The 16,727-nt window shown below is 42.5% G+C and overlaps 1 protein-coding gene across 2 annotated transcripts in view; it reads right to left on the reverse strand.

Moving 5' to 3' along the window:
- The window catches only part of LOC311150838 (ATP-dependent zinc metalloprotease YME1L1-like), a 43,954-nt gene extending 30,205 nt beyond the window's left edge, over nt 1-13,749 (reverse strand). The window contains exon 1 of one of the 2 annotated variants that reach the window (XM_084188385.1): nt 13,310-13,749. In XM_084188385.1, coding sequence (XP_084044511.1) covers nt 13,310-13,342 — 33 coding nt within the window. In that variant the 5' untranslated portion in view covers nt 13,343-13,749. The remainder of the gene's footprint in view (nt 1-13,309) is intronic. The other variant, XM_084188386.1, reaches the window with a different exon arrangement.
- Nucleotides 13,750-16,727: the final 2,978 nt, after the last annotated feature.

Consider the following 16,727-nt stretch of genomic DNA (forward strand, 5'->3'; position numbering starts at 1 on the left):
TAGATCCCAAATTCATACCAGTAGGCCTAGGCTACATCATATATATATATATATATATATATATATATATATATATATATATATATATATATATATATATATATATTTTAAAGCAATGAATCTGACGCAAGAACGTTTAAGCTTAAAATGTTGATAAACTATTATTTCTTAACATTTAGCGCAGCAATGCGCACAAGGGAGTATGCTACGTGCAAATGTGCATTTGGCTACAGGACAATGAAAGAAAGTTGAAAACCAATAGAACATGAGAGAAATAGGCTACTGGTTTCAATGGCATATGGGAATCTTTATAAAATAATTGCCTCCACGGATATGGTCAGATTTTGCCTAGGCTACTTTGAAGCAAAGTACAAACATGCCTCCTAATATGTAGTAAAACGTTCAGGTTTCAAACAATTAAGTAGCTATATGTTTTCAAAATGCATACTGCCTCCAGCTCATTGCAAACTGGTGTGTGACGTGCTGATGAAGCCTGCCTTCCGTTGCCTATGCATTTGAATGGCGAATTGGAAGCGCCCAAAAACTATTTTTAATACACGATTGCATTTACACTGAATAAAAATAAACGCAACATGCAACAATTTCAAAGGTTTTATTGAGTTACAGTTCATATAAGGAAATCAGTCAATTGAAATAAATTCATTAGGCCCTAATCTATGGATTTCACATGACTGGGAATACAGATATGCATCTGTTGGTCACAGATACCTTTAAAAAAAAAAGTAGGGCTGTGGATAAGAAAACCAGTCAGTATCTGGTGTGACCACCATTTGCCTCATGCAGCGCGACACATCTCCTTCGCTTAGAGTTGATTGTGGCCGGTGGAATGTTGTCCCGCTCCTCTTCAATGGCTGTGCGAAGTTGCTGGATATTGGCTAGGAACTGGAACGCGCTGTCGTACACGTCGATCCAGAGCATCCCAAACATGCTCAATGGGTGACATGTCTGAGTATGCAGGCCATGGAAGAACAGGGACATTTTCAGCTTCCAGGAATTGTGTACAGATCCTTGCGACATGGGACTGTGCATTATCATGCTGAAACATGAGGCGATGGCGGCAGATGAATGGCACAACAATGGGCCTCAGGATCTCGTCACGGTATCTCTGTGCATTCAAATTGCCATTGATAAAATGAAATTGTGTTCATTGGCCTTAGCTTATGCCTGCCCCTACCATAACCCCACCGGCATCATGGTGACATCACCAAACCGCTCGCCCACACGACGCCATACACGCTGTCTGCCATCTGCCTGGTACAGTTGAAACAGGGATTTATCCGTGAAGAGCACACTTCTCCAGCGTGCCAGTGACCATCGGTTGAGCATTTGCCCACTGAAGTTGGTTACGACGCCAAACTGCAGTCAGGTCAAGACTCTGGTGAGGATGACGAGCACGCATTTGATCTTCCCTGAGACGGTTTCTGACAGTTTGTGCAAACCCTCAGTATCATCAGCTGTCCGGGTAGCTGGTCTAAGACGATCGCGCAGGTGAAGAAGCCGGATGTGGAGGTCCTGGGCTGGCGTGGTTACACGTGGTCTGCGTTTGTTAGGCCGGTTGGACGTACTGCCAAATTCTCTAAAACAGCGGAGGCGGCTTCTGGTAGAGAAATTACATTAAGTTCTCTGGCAACAGCTCTGGTGGACATTCCTGCAGTCAGCACGCCAGATTGCACGCTCCCTCAAAACTTTAGACATCTGTGGCATTGTGTTGTGTGACAACTGCCCATTTTAAACTGGCCTTTTATTGTCCCCAGCACAAGGTGCACCTGTCTAATGATCATGCTGTTTAATCAGCTTCTTGATATGCCACACCTGTCAGGTGGCTGGTTTATCTTGGCAAAGGAGAAATGCTCACTAACAGGGATGTAAACAAATTTGTGCACCAAATCTGAGATAAATAAGAATTGTGTGCCTATGGAACATTTCTGGCATCTTTTATTTTAGCTCATGAAACATGGGACCAACACTTTACATGTTGTGTTTATATGTTTATATTTTTGTTCAGTATAGAAATGTTGCGCAATGATTGGGCTTATAAATGCGCTGTCTGGCAGATTTTTGGCTTAAAGGCTCTGTATCTGTGTGCGTGTGATAAATAAGATGCATAACGAATATTCACACGTGCCAATTTAATTCCACAAAATTATTCAAATTAACCCATCGACTGATAAGCATGACCAGTCAAATGTATTTTCATCAACTGGTATTTCCATCAATGAATAGGCTAAAAATAATTATTTTCACAATGGGATTTATTTTCTTCTCCCTTTTATTTAACTGCTTTTCAACAACAACAAAAAAATGGGTCAAAAGCCGGCTATTACAGGCTAACGAAAAACCTGCCAGCTGCATACAATGCCTTTGGACGGTAAGACGAAACGGATCAATATCGCCATCTGCCTGCCTTTGGGCTACCAATACAGTAGGGATCAACGTTGGAGTTTAATTGGATCTTTCTATAAATAATGGGGTGAAATGTGTGACATTGGGATCAACATTTCAAAATTGTTTGAAACAAAAATAAAAAGGATTTTCATGCAGTTCAAGGTGTACTTAGAGGAATAAAAGTGAATATATGCAAATTGGACCATAACTCCACCTACAGTGGGGGAAAAAAGTATTTAGTCAGCCACCAATTGTGCAAGTTCTCCCACTTAAAAAGATGAGAGAGGCCTGTAATTTTCATCATAGGTACACGTCAACTATGACAGACAAAATGAGGGGAAAAAAATCCAGAAAATCACATTGTAGGATTTTTAATGAATTTATTTGCAAATGATGGTGGAAAATAAGTATTTGGTCAATAACAAAAGTTTCTCAATACTTTGTTATTTACATTTACATTTTAGTCATTTAGCAGATGCTCTTATCCAGAGCGACTTACAGTTAGTGAATACATATTTTTTTATACTGGCCCCCCGTGGGAATCGAACCCACAACCCTGGCGTTGCAAACACCATGCTCTATCAACTGAGCTACATCCCTGCCGGCCATTCCCTCCCCTACCCTGGACGACGCTGGGCCAATTGTGCGCCGCCCATGAGTCTCCCGGTCGCGGTCGGCTGCGACAGAGCCTGGATTCGAACCAGGATCTCTAGTGGCACAGTTAGCACTGCGATGCAGTGCTTTAGACCACTGCGCCACTCAGGAGTACACGTTATATACCCTTTGTTGGCAATGACACAGGTCAAACGTTTTCTGTAAGTCTTCACAAGGTTTTCACACACTGTTGCTGGTATTTTGGCCCATTCCTCCATGCAGATCTCCTCTAGAGCAGTGATGTTTTGGGGCTGTCGCTGGGCAACACAGACTTTCAACTCCCTCCAAAGATTTTCTATAGGGTTGAGATCTGGAGACTGGCTAGGCCACTCCAGGACCTTGAAATGCTTCTTACGAAGCCACTCCTTCGTTGCCCGGGCGGTGTGTTTGGGATCATTGTCATGCTGAAAGACCCAGCCACGTTTCATCTTCAATGCCCTTTGCCTTGATGACAGCTTTGCACACTTGGCATTCTCTCAACCAGCTTCACCTGGAATGCTTTTCCAACAGTCTTGAAGGAGTTCCCACATATGCTGAGCACTTGTTGGCTGCTTTTCCTTCACTCTGCAGTCCAACTCATCCCAAACCATCTCAATTGAGGTCGGGCGATTGTTGAGGCCAGGTCATCTGATGCAGCACTCCATCACTCTCCTCCTTGGTAAAATAGACCTTACACAGCCTGGAGGTGTGTTGGGTCATTGTCCTGTTGAAAAACAAATGATAGTCCCACTAAGCCCAAACCAGATGGGATGGCGTATCGCTGCAGAATGCTGTGGTAGCCATGCTGGTTAAGTGTGCCTTGAATTCTAAATAAATCACAGACAGTGTCACCAGCAAAGCACCCCCTCACCATCACACCTGCTCCTCTTCCATGCTTCACGGTGGGAACTACACATGCGGAGATCATCCGTTCACCTACACTGCATCTCACAAAGACCAAAACTTAAAAAAGTAATGATGGACTGTCGTTTCTCTTTGCTTATTTGAGCTGTTCTTGCCATAATATGGACTTGGTTTTTTACCAAATAGGGCTATCTTCTGTATACCACCCCTACCTTGTCACAACACAACTGATTGGCTCAAAACGCATTAAGAAGGAAATAAATTCCACAATTAAGTTAAGAAGGCACACCTGTTAATTGAAATGCATTCCAGGTGACTAACTCATGAAGCTGGTTGAGAGAATGCCAAGTGTGCAAAGCTGTCATCAAGGCAAAGGGTGGCGACTTTGAAGAAACTCAAATCTAAAATATATTTTCATTTGTTTAACACTTTTTTGGTTACTACATGATTCCATATGTGTTATTTCATAGTTTTGATGTCTTCACTACTACTCTCCAATGTAGAAAATAGTAAAAATTAAGAAAAGCCCTTGAATGAGTAGGTGTGTCTAAACTTTTGACTGGTACTGTATGTTCTCAATTTTAAAAAACGATACCAGTAGACAATGTATGAGGCTAATCATTATGTTTAGTGCAAATCCAACCCTTGTAATCTAGGTAGAGAAATGTCTGGAAGCAGTAGATTATGGGATCTTTAGTTTAAAACATACACACAACTACTACACCCACTAAATTCAATGCCAGATACCTTTCTCCCAGAAGGTCTGAGTGGCACTTGGAGCTGCCACTGTGATAATGAAGATGGTTTGCCTAAGACTACCACAACAATTACATTGTCTATGCTAAATGTGTTTAAATTGTAAAAGAATGAATAGTTAGGCTATAAGAAATACATTTTATTCAATTGGGCAAGGCAACGCAGAGATGACACAAAAAATACTTTTGATTTCACCCATACAACAATATAGCCTATTATTGAAGTATACAGTATGTTTACAATATCATAAACCGTCTTATACATGTTCCAAATTACATGTTATATATTGATCCAGTTTAAGGGGACACTTTTGTCATGACGACAAGGTGAAGGTGCTCTCTACTCAAATGGCACAACAGAATCATTCAGATTGACCAAAGCACAGCATATGACAACCACCTTGCATTCGGAAAGTATTCAGACCCCTTGACTTTTTCCACTGTCACTTTACAGCCTTATTCTAAAATGGCTTAAATAAAATCTCTCATCAATCTACACACAATACCCCACAATGACAAGGCAAAAATAGGTAGTATTCAGACCCTTTACTCAGTACTATGTTGAAGCACCTTTGGCAGCGATTACAGCCTCGAGCCTTCTTGGGTATGATGCTACAAGCTTGACACATGTGAATTTGTGGAGTTTCTCCCATTCTTCTCTGCAGATCCTCTCAAGCTCTGTCAGGTTGGATGGGGCGCGTCGCTTCACAGCTATTTTCAGGTCTCTCCAGAGATGTTCGATCAGGTTCAAATCCGAACTCTGGCTGGGCCACTCAAGGACATTCAGAGACTTGTCCCGAAGCCACTCCTCTGTTGTCTTGGCTATGTGCTTAGGGTTGTTGTCCTGTTGAAAGGTAAGCCTTCGCCCCAGTCTGAGTTCCTGAGCAGGTTTTCATTAAGGATCTCTGTACTTTGCTCTGTTCATCTTTCCCTCGATCCTGACTATTCTTCTAGTCCCTGCGGCTGAAAAACATTCCCACAGCATGCTGCCACCACCATGCTTCACCGTAGAGATGATACCATGTTTCCTCCAGACGTGACGCTTGGCATTCAGGCCAAAGAGTTTAATCTTGATTTATTCAGACCAGATAATTTTGTTTCTCATTGTCTGAGTCCTTTAGGCGCCTTTTGGCTTCCGTCTGGCCACTCTACCATAAAGGCCAGATTGGTGAGTGCTGCAGAGATGGTTGTCCTTCTGGAAGGTTCTCCCATCTCCAGAGGAACTCTGGAGCTCTGTCAGACTGACCATCAGGTCAGCCAACTCTAGGAAGAGTCTTGGTGGTTCCAAACTTCTTCCATTTATGAATGATGGAGGCCACTATGTTCTTGGGGACCTTCAATGCTGCAGACATGTTTTGGTACCCTTCCCCAGAACTGTGCCTTGACACAATCCTGTCTCGGCGCTCTACGGACAATTCCTTCGACCTCATGGCTTGGTTTTTGCTCTGACATGCACTGTCAACTGTGGGACCTTATATAGACAGGTGTGTGCCTTTCCAAATAATGTCCAATCAATTGAATTTACCACAGGTGGACTCCAATCAAGTTGTAGAAACATCTCAAGGATGATCAATGGAAACAGGATGTACCTGAGCTCAATTTCGAGTCTCATAGCAAAGGGTCTGAATAATTATCTAATTTTTTTTAGAAATTTGCAAAACTTTCTAAAAACCAGTTTTCGCTTTGTCAATATGGGGTATTGTGTGTAGATTGATGAGGATTGTTAAAAAAAAAAATTACAAATTAGAATAAGGCTCTAACGTAACAAAATGTGGAAAACGTCAAGGGGTCTGAATACTTTCTGAATGCACTGTAACTGAGGGATGTCTCCTTTCATATCTGGAAAAGGACAAATTAGTAAAGGAGAAACTGATGCTGCTGCAGCATTGCTCATCTTCATAGTGGGAATCCAGTCAACATGGGTGTCTTGATAGAGGTCAGCTGGTGAACCTATAGTTCATAAACAAATAAAAAGCACACATGATGTTAGAATATCACTTCAGGTCATCCATACCATCAAGGCTCTTGATTGTTTAGTTGTGTTTAATTCAGTCAGGTGTTTTAGTGTCATATAAAGATGAAATATATTGTTGGGCTGGAACAACCAATAGTCAACACAGCAGGTTGCCCTATCCCATTGAGGCCTTTGTCCTATGCTGTAATGTCCATACATTTTCCCTCCTTATGAATAATTTGTTGAACTTTATCATTGGGTCAGTGCCTCCTCCAGGCTATATGGATGTCATATTGTACAATTTGTGTCTCCCCTTTTTCATGGTCATAGCTAGAAGGGATCCAGCTTTTGTAAAATTAATGTCCGATTTTACTTTTCATAGCAGGTTAGGAGAACTTACGCAGCAGGTTAGGATAATTAACGTTGCCGGTTAGGAGAATTAGGTTAAGGTTAGGAAAAGGGTTATGGTTAGCTAAAATGCATTTTTATATATATATATTTTGACGTTCATTTGCTGGATCCCTTCTAGCCATGACCCCTTTTCATAGGCTTAGATTACATGGTTGCTTTCAAGACAAGGTTGTTTTATTTATCCGATGTCAGTGTCAGCAGAGTAGGCCTATTCTACCGTCGTGTTAAAAAAGATTCTGCTAATGTTCAGTCATACAGTGTAGTAGAATTGCATGAAATGTTTATCAAAGGCCACATTTTTTCCTGTGCAAAGGAAAGAAACGTCTTTGATATAGCCTATAGGCCTACGCGCTCATTAATAGCCTAAATTCTGACTATCCAATCTACTCATGCAATCCTTTGTTATAAAGGTGAATTGATGGTGAAAAAAATACAGTGAGGGAAAAAAGTATTTGATCCCCTGCTGATTTTGTAAGTTTGCCCACTGACAAAGAAATTATCAGTCTATAATTTTAATGGTATTTGAACAGTGAGAGACAGAATAACAACAAAAAAATCCAGAAAAACACATGTCAAAAATGTTATAAATTGATTTGCATTTTAATGAGGGAAATAAGTATTTGACCCCTCTGCAAAACATGACTTAGTACTTGGTGGCAAAACCCTTGTTGGCAATCACAGAGGTCAGACGTTTCTTGTAGTTGGCCACCAGGTTTGCACACATCTCAGGAGGGATTTTGTCCCACTCCTCTTTGCAGATCTTCTCCAAGTCATTAAGGTTGAGGCTGATGTATGGCAACTCGAACCTTCAGCTCCCTCCACAGATTTTCTATGGGATTAAGGTCTGGAGACTGGCTAGGCCACTCCAGGACCTTAATGTGCTTCTTCTTGAGCCACTCCTTTGTTGCCTTGGCCGTGTGTTTTGGGTCATTGTCATGCTGGAATACCCATCCATGACCCATTTTCAATGCCCTGGCTGAGGGAAGGAGGTTCTCACCCAAGATTTGACGGTACATGGCCCCGTCCATCGTCCCTTTGATGCGGTGAAGTTGTCCTGTCCCCTTAGCAGAAAAACACCCCCAAAGCATAATGTTTCCACCTCAATTGTTGACGGTGGGGATGGTGTTCTTGGGGTCATAGGCAGCATTCCTCCTCCTCCAAACACGGCGGGTTGAGTTGAAGCCAAAGAGCTCGATTTTGGTCTCATCTGACCACAACATTTTCACCCAGTTCTCCTCTGAATCATTCAGATGTTCATTGGCAAACTTCAGACGGGCATGTATATGTGCTTTCTTGAGCAGGGGGACCTTGCGGGCACTGCAGGATTTCAGTCCTTCACTGCGTAGTGTGTTACCAATTGTTTTCTTGGTGACTATGGTCCCAGCTGCCTTGAGATCATTGACAAGATCCTCCAGTGTAGTTCTCGGCTTATTCCTTACTGTTCTCATGATCATTGCAACTCCACGAGGTGAGATCTTGCATGGAGCCCCAGGCCGAGGGAGATTGACAGTTCTTTTGTTTCTTCCATTTGCGAATAATCGCACCAACTGTTGTCACCTTCTCACCAAGCTGCTTGGCGATGGTCTTGTAGCCCATTCCAGCCTTGTGTAGGTCTACAATCTTGTCTTGTCCTAATCTCAGCTCGTTACCTGTATAAAAGACACCTGGGAGCCAGAAATCTTTCTGATTGAGAGGGGGTCAAATACTTATTTCCCTCATTAAAATGCAAATCAATTTATAACATTTTTGACATGCGTTTTTCTGGATTTTTTTGTTGTTATTCTGTCTCTCACTGTTCAAATAAACCTACCATTAAAATTATAGACTGATAATTTCTTTGTCAGTGGGCAAACGTACAAAATCAGCAGGGGATCAAATACTTTTTCCCCTCACTGTAGGTTCCCAAAAACTTGACTCACGCGCCGCCTATGTAAGAGACAGACTACAAGCTATCTTGCTAGCTAATGTTGGCTAACTTAGTCTTGTTGTTAACACCTGGTTAGCAGCGAAACTAAACTCGAAATCGATCAGACTTACCAGTAGATTCAGGTCTTGACGGGCAAAAATGTTTCTTCGCTTTTCTGACAGTTCTTGAGTCTTATCTCATTGCTGTTTCATGAGATAAGGGTAATTTGTAAAAATATGTATATTTATTTTCTGCCTTGTTAGGGCAACCAAATACTGCACAGAAATTGACTGTGGTGATGAATCAACTAGTTTTAGGCATCGTTCAAATCACATTTTATTTGTCACATGCGCCGAATACAACAGGTGTAGACCTTACAATGAAATGTTTACTTACAAGCCCTTAACCAACAATGCAGTTTTAAGAAAATTAAGTGTTAAGAAAGTATTTACTAAAATAAACCGAAGTAAAAAATAGATAAGTAGAAAAATAAAAATAAAAATAAAAAAATAACTAAGAATTAAAGAGCAGCAGTACAATAACAGTAGCGAGGCTATATACAGGGGGTACCGGTACATAGTCAATGTGCGGGGGCACAGGTTAGTCGAGGTAATTGAGGTAATATGTACATGTGGGTAGAGGTAAAGTGACTATACATAGATAGTAAACAAAGAGTAGCAGCAGCGTAAAAGAGGGTGGGGGGGGACAATGCAAATAGTCAGAGTCTTATGGCTTGGGGGTAGAAGCTGTTAAGAAGCCTTTTGGACCTAGACTTGGCGCTCCGGTACCGCTTGCCGTGCGGTAGCAGAGAGAACAGTCCACGAATACGGTGGCTGGAGTCTTTGACAATTTTTAGGGCCTTCCTGTGACAACGCCTGGTATAGAGCTCCTGGATGGCAGGAAGCTTGGCCCCAGTGATGTACTGGGCCGTATGCACTACCCTCTGTAGTGCCTTGCGGTCGGAGGCCGAGCAGTTGCCATACCAGGCGGTGATGCAACCAGTCAAGATGCTCTCGATGGTGCAGCTGTAGAACTTTCTGAGGTTCTGAGGACCCATGCCAAATCTTTTCAGTCTGCTGAGGGGGAATAGGCTTTGTCGTGCCCTCTTCACGACTGTCTTGGTGTGCTTGGACCATATTAGTTTGTTGGTGATGTGGACACCAAGGAATTTGAAGCTCTCAACCTGTTCCACTACAGCCCCGTCGATGAGAATGGTCCTTAATCATCTCCTTTGTCTTGGTCACGTTGAGGGAGAGGTTGTTATCCTGGCACCCCACGGCCAGGTCTCTGACCTCCTCCCTATAGGTTGTCGGTGATCAGGCCTGCCACTGTTGTGTCATCTGCAAACTTAATGATGGTGTTGGAGTTGTGCTTGGCCATGCAGTCATGGGTGAACAGGGAGTACAGGAGGGGACTGAGCACGCACCCGTGAGGGGCCCCCGTGTTGAGGATCAGTGTGGCAGATGTGTTGTTACCTACCCTTACCAGCTGGGGGTGGCCCTTTCAGGAAGTCGAGGATCCAGTTGCAGAAGGAGGTGTTTAGTCCCAGGGTCCTTAGCTTAGTGATGAGTTTGAGGGCACTAAGGTTTTGAACGCTGAACTGTAGTCAATGAATAGCATTCTCATGTAGGTGTTCCTTTTGTCCAGGTGGGAAAGGGCAGTGTGGAGTGCAATCGAGATTGCATCATATCTAGATCTGTTGGGGCCGTATGCAAATTGGAGTGGGTCTAGGATTTCTGGGATAATGGTATTGATGTGAGCCATGACCAGCCTTTCAAAGCACTTCATGGCTACAGACGTGAGTGCTACGGGTCGGTAGTCATTTAGGCAGGTTACCTTAGTGAAAAATGTTGGTATTACAGACTCAGTCAGAGACAGGTTGAAAATGTCAGTGAAGACACTTGCCAGTTGGTCAGTGCATGCTCGGAGTACACATCCTGGTAGTCCGTCTGGTCCTGCTGCCTTGTGAATGTTGACCTGTTTAAAAGGTCTTACTCACATCGGCTACGGAGAGCGTGATCACACAATCGTCCGGAACAGCTGATGCTCTCATGCATGCTTCAGTGTTGCTTGCCTCGAAGCGAGCATAGGTGTAATTTAGCTTGTCTGGTAGGCTCGTGTCACTGGGCAGCTCGCGGCTGTGCTTCCCTTTGTAGTCTGTAATAATTTGCAAGCCCTGCCACATCCGACGAGTGTCGGAGACGGTGTAGTACGATTCAATCTTAGTCCTGTAGTGACGCTTTGCCTGTTTGATGGTTCGTCGGAGGGCATAGCGGGATTTCTTATAAGTGTCCGGGTTAGAGTCCCGCTCCTTGAAAGCGGCTGCTCTACCCTTTAGCTCAGTGCGGATGTTGCCTGTAATCCATGGCTTCTGGTTGGGGTATGTACGTACGGTCACAGTGGGGACGACGTCATCGATGCACTTCTTGATGAAGCCAGTGACTGATGTGGTATACTCCTCAATGCCATCGGAAGAATCCCGGAACATATTCTAGTCTGTGCTAGCAAAACAGTCTTGTAGCTTAGCATCTGCGTCATCTGACCGCTTCTGTATTGAGCGAGTCACTGGTACTTCCTGCTTTAGTTTTTGCTTGTAAGCAGGAATCAGGAGGATAGAATTATGGTCAGATTTGCCAAATGGAGGGCAAGGGAGAGCTTTGTACATGTCTCTGTGTGTGGAGTAAAGGTGGTCTAGAGTTTTTTTTCCCCTCTGGTTGCACATTTAACATGCTGATAGAAATTAGGTAAAACTGATTTAAGTGTTTCTGCACTTTTCTTGTTTGCTTATGGCCTTATACAGCTCGTTGAGTGCGGTCTTAGTGCCAGCATCAGTTTGTGGCGGTAAATAGACAGCCACGATAAATATAGATGAAAACTCTTGGTAAATAGTGTGGTCTACAGCTTATCATGAGATACTCTACCTCAGGAGAGCAAAACCTTGAGACTTCCTTAATATTAGATTTTGTTATTTACAAATATACACAGACCACCACCCCTTGTCTTACCGGAGGCAGCTGTTCTATCTTGCCGATGCACCGAAAACCCCGCCAGCTGTATGTTATCCATGTCGTCGTTCAGCCACGACTCGGTGAAACATAAGATATTACAGTTTTTAATGTCCCGTTGGTAGGATATTCTTGATCGGAGCTCATCCATTTTATTATCCAATGATTGTACGTTGGCTAATAGGACTGATGGTAGAGGCAGTTTACCCACTCGCCGTCAGATCCTTACAAGGCACCCTGACCTACGTCCCAGATATCTCTGTCTCTTCTTCATGAGAATGACGGGGATTTTGGCCTTGTCGGCTGTCTGAAGTAAATCCTTTGTGTCCGACTCGTTAAAGAAAAAATCTTCATCCAGTACAAGGTAAGTAATTGCTGTCCTGATATCCAGAAGCTCTTTTCGGTCATAAGAGACAGTGGCAGAAACATTATGTACAAAATAAGTTAAAAATAACACGAAAAAACACACACACACAATAGCACAATCGGTTAGGAGCCTGTAAAACGGCAGCCAGCTGTTGTCGAAATAATTGATGATGTGGTGGTCTTACAACATGGCCGCCAGGAGGCGTCATACGTCAACTGCCTGGCAACACTAAAGCCAACTTGGACTTTGTGGCTGTAGAATCTAGTGGAAACCGTTTATCGTCCGCACAAGGCCTTGGAAATCACCACACTAGTTTAAGCACCGCCTTTGCCCAATCCTGATACGTCCAAATAATGGAGGAAAACCCCAAACAAGGAAATACTACCGCTCGTATTCACACAATTCCACGTCGTGAGCCTTGATAGATTCTCGCCGTTTCATCTGTCCACGAGAGATTAATAGCAGCTATGTAGCCTACAGGTGCACCAAAATAAGGCCCTCGTGATAATATTCTGCAGACCCCTGACCTCGTTGCAATGTAACAAGCTATCCACCTGATGTTACGATAATAGCATAAGGTAGCTACAATTGAAGAGTTTCTTCTGTTTATGGTCTGCAAAAGTATTTACATCTTGGCTTGTACCGTCAACTTTGACTTCAGCTAGTTAGCTAGATTGTTGCCATTACCCAGGAACAGCACAGTGCCTGACTGGCGCAGTTTTAGCATTTCTGCTGTGTTGCAGCAGCAGACAAACAAACATTCGCCTATGCTAGCTAACGTTCGCTAGTAACTCAGCTACCTAGTTAACTACCTAGCTAACGTTGACCGGTGAAAGTATATTTTAAAACCCTGGTGAAATTGGCAAGATATCCCTTACTAACTGCTCAATAACTATCTCCTGCGAAGAATGGACTGACAGCTTGATAAGGTTAGCTTAGCACAACTATGGCTAGCTAACTGGTAAACATCAACACTCAATGGCTAGCTTACGTTAGTTAGTTTCTTACCTGTGGTTGGACTGTTGTTGACAAGGAAAACATTTCCAATATCGCTTTCAGACAGGCCAACAAACGTGTTTCAACGCTCCTTTCCGAATTGTCCTTGCCCTTGTTTCTCTGTCTGCGTTCGTTTAGCTAACGTTACTGAAACTCATGTTCAGTGTGCGATCCACTCAGTTAGCTCGTGAAGTTCGCAAGAGGAAAGCTGCTAACAAATTTTAAAGGTCAACCGGATATTTTTAATTTTTGACAACCGGAGTAAGTTAGCTGGCTAAATGCTTAAAGAAACAACCCTTAAGGGATTGCATACATCATTGGTCGCTTTTCATAAAGTATGGGTCTGGTTGGTCACGACCAATGATGTATGCAAACCATAGACAGTAAAAAATATAAAACCTGGATTGCTGATGCTATGTATTTGCCAATGAGAGTCCTCCATAGGAATCAATGGAATTCTACAGTATTTCAATTAAATATGCACTATGCAGAAATCACTCCGCCATTTCCTGGTTGCTAATATTCGAATGGTTTGCCTAATTTCAGTTTATGTGACAAAACATTATACAAGTATAATGTAGAGAATCATTGTACCATCTAAACCACTGTGAAATATATTTTCCATAACCAAAAATATTGTATTTTCAGCTTGTTGGAAGCTGGGGTACAACACCAAAAGTAAAAGATGCAAAAACTAAACTTAAGAACAGGATGCATATAAATAACGCACATAGAACAGATCTGCTGCTTCTTAGACCTGCTTTCAATGAGAATTACAGACCTTTCTATGTGAATTTGGTTGGGATCGCCCAAAAAGTTACATATAGCAGCTTTAAGGGTGACTCTGGCTATCTACTCCGATTTCAGAGCACTCTTGTCTGAGTGTGCCAGAGTGCAGAATAAGTGATGAATTTACAAATGTGCAACACCCGTTGAATATGACCAGTCAGTAAACGTTGCCAAAAAAACGTTATTCAATTGTTGCCAGCAGCACAGTTACAGTCACGAATGTTTTAGATAACACGAAAACTCTGCTAGGGCGAGTATAACGGTCAGAGTGAGATGTTCTCTCATTTGGGTGTGGAAGTAGCTAGCAAGCTAGCCAACTTTAAGCCAGTTAGCTTGACTGCTGTTGTGAGATCAGAACGCTTGGATCAACCCTACTTCTCGGCCAGAGCGTCCAGTGTGCACTCTGAACATTCCGAGAGCTCAGAATTTATGAACAGACAATCTGACAAAGCTCTGAATTTATGAATGACCCAGAGCGCACTCTGACACACTGGAGGCAATTTATGAACACACCCTAAATGGTATGAATAAAATACCATGTATTTAAGTATTTTGTTGTTGTAGTGGGGACAGTAACATTAGTACCAAAAAAAAAATCTTTAAAGAAATTTTTTAAATATATTTCCTTTTATTTAGCACACATAATATAATTTAAAAGTATGCATTAAGGTGTCTTATACAATAAACGTAAATTTTAGGTCCTGTACTTTTTACAGTCTATACAAAAAATATACATGCATGTAATATATATATACAGTGGGGAAAAAAAGTATTTAGTCAGCCACCAATTGTGCAAGTTCTCCCACTTAAAAAGATGAGAGAGGCCTGTAATTTTGATCATAGGTACACGTCAACTATGACAGACAAAATGAGGAAAAAAAATCCAGAAAATCACATTGTATGATTTTTTATGAATTTATTTGCAAATTATGGTGGAAAGTAAGTATTTGGTCAATAACAAAAGTTTCTCAATACTTTGTTATATACCCTTTGTTGGCAAAGACACAGGTCAAACGTTTTCTGTAAGTCTTCACAAGGTTGTCACACACTGTTGCTGGTATTTTGGCCCATTCCTCCATGCAGATCTCCTCTAGAGCAGTGATGTTTTGGGGCTGTCGCTGGGCAACACAGACTTTCAACTCCCTCCAAATATTTTCTATGGGGTTGAGATCTGGAGACTGGCTAGGCCACTCCAGGACCTTGAAATGCTTCGTACGAAGCCACTCCTTCGTTGCCCGGGCGGTGTGTTTGGGATCATTGTCATGCTGAAAGACCCAGCCACGTTTCATCTTCAATGCCCTTGCTGACGGAAGGAGGTTTTCACTCAAAATCTCACGATACATGGCCCCATTCATTCTTTCCTTTACACGGATCAGTCGTCCTGGTCCCTTTGTAGAAAAACAGCCCCAAAGCATGATGTTTCCACCCCCATGCTTCACAGTAGGTATGGTGTTCTTTGGATGCAACTCAGCATTCTTTGTCCTCCAAACACGACGAGTTGAGTTTTTACCAAAAAGTTATATTTTGGTTTCATATGACATTCTCCCAATCCTCTTCTGGATCATCCAAATGCACTCTAGCAAACTTCAGACGGGCCTGGACATGTACTGGCTTAAGCAGGGGGACACGTCTGCCACTGCAGGATTTGAGTCCCTGGCGGCGTAGTGTGTTACTGATGGTAGGCTTTGTTACTTTGGTCCCAGCTCTCTGCAGGTCATTCACTAGGTCCCCCCGTGTGGTTCTGGGATTTTTGCTCACCGTTCTTGTGATAATTTTTACCCCACGGGGTGAGATCTTGCGTGGAGCCCCAGATCGAGGGAGATTATCAGTGGTCTTGTATGTCTTCCATTTCCTAATAATTGCTCCCACAGTTGATTTCTTCAAACAAAGCTGCTTACCTATTGCAGATTCAGTCTTCCCAGCCTGGTGCAGGTCTACAATTTTGTTTCTGGTGTCCTTTGACATCTCTTTGGTCTTCGCCATAGTGGAGTTTAGAGTGTGACTGTTTGAGGTTGTGAACAGGTGTCTTTTATACTGATAACAAGTTCAAACAGGTGCCATTAATACAGGTAACAAGTGGAGGACAGAGGAGCCTCTTAAAGAAGAAGTTACAGGTCTGTGAGAGCCAGAAATCTTGCTTGTTTGTAGGTGACCAAATACTTATTTTCCACCATAATTTGCAAATAAATTCATAAAAAATCCTACAATGTGATTTTCTGGATTTTTTTTTCTCAATTTGTCTGTCATAGTTGACGTGTACCTATGATGAAAATTACAGGCCTCTCTCATCTTTTTAAGTGGGAGAACTTGCACAATTGGTGGCTGACTAAATACTTTTTTCCCCACTGTATATATATATGCAGATGACACTGGTGTGTATGCTATTGCCACCACTGTTGAGCATGCTCTTTCAGAGCTACAATCTGCCTTAATTGCATTGCAGAAAGCCTTTGTCTCAAGGCTTAATAATCTTTTTTTAACCTGTCTCCTCCCCTTCACTACACTGATTGAAGTGGATTTTACAAGTGACATCAATAAGCGATCATAGCTTTCACCTGGTCAGTCTATGTCATGGAAAGAGCAGTTGTTCTTAATGTTTTGTATACTCAGTGTGTGTTATTTTCCAAAACGTGAAAATATG

The sequence above is a fragment of the Coregonus lavaretus genome, assembly GCF_964263955.1.
Source record: "Coregonus lavaretus genome assembly, chromosome: 23".
In the NCBI taxonomy this organism is placed as follows: Eukaryota; Metazoa; Chordata; class Actinopteri; order Salmoniformes; family Salmonidae; genus Coregonus; species Coregonus lavaretus.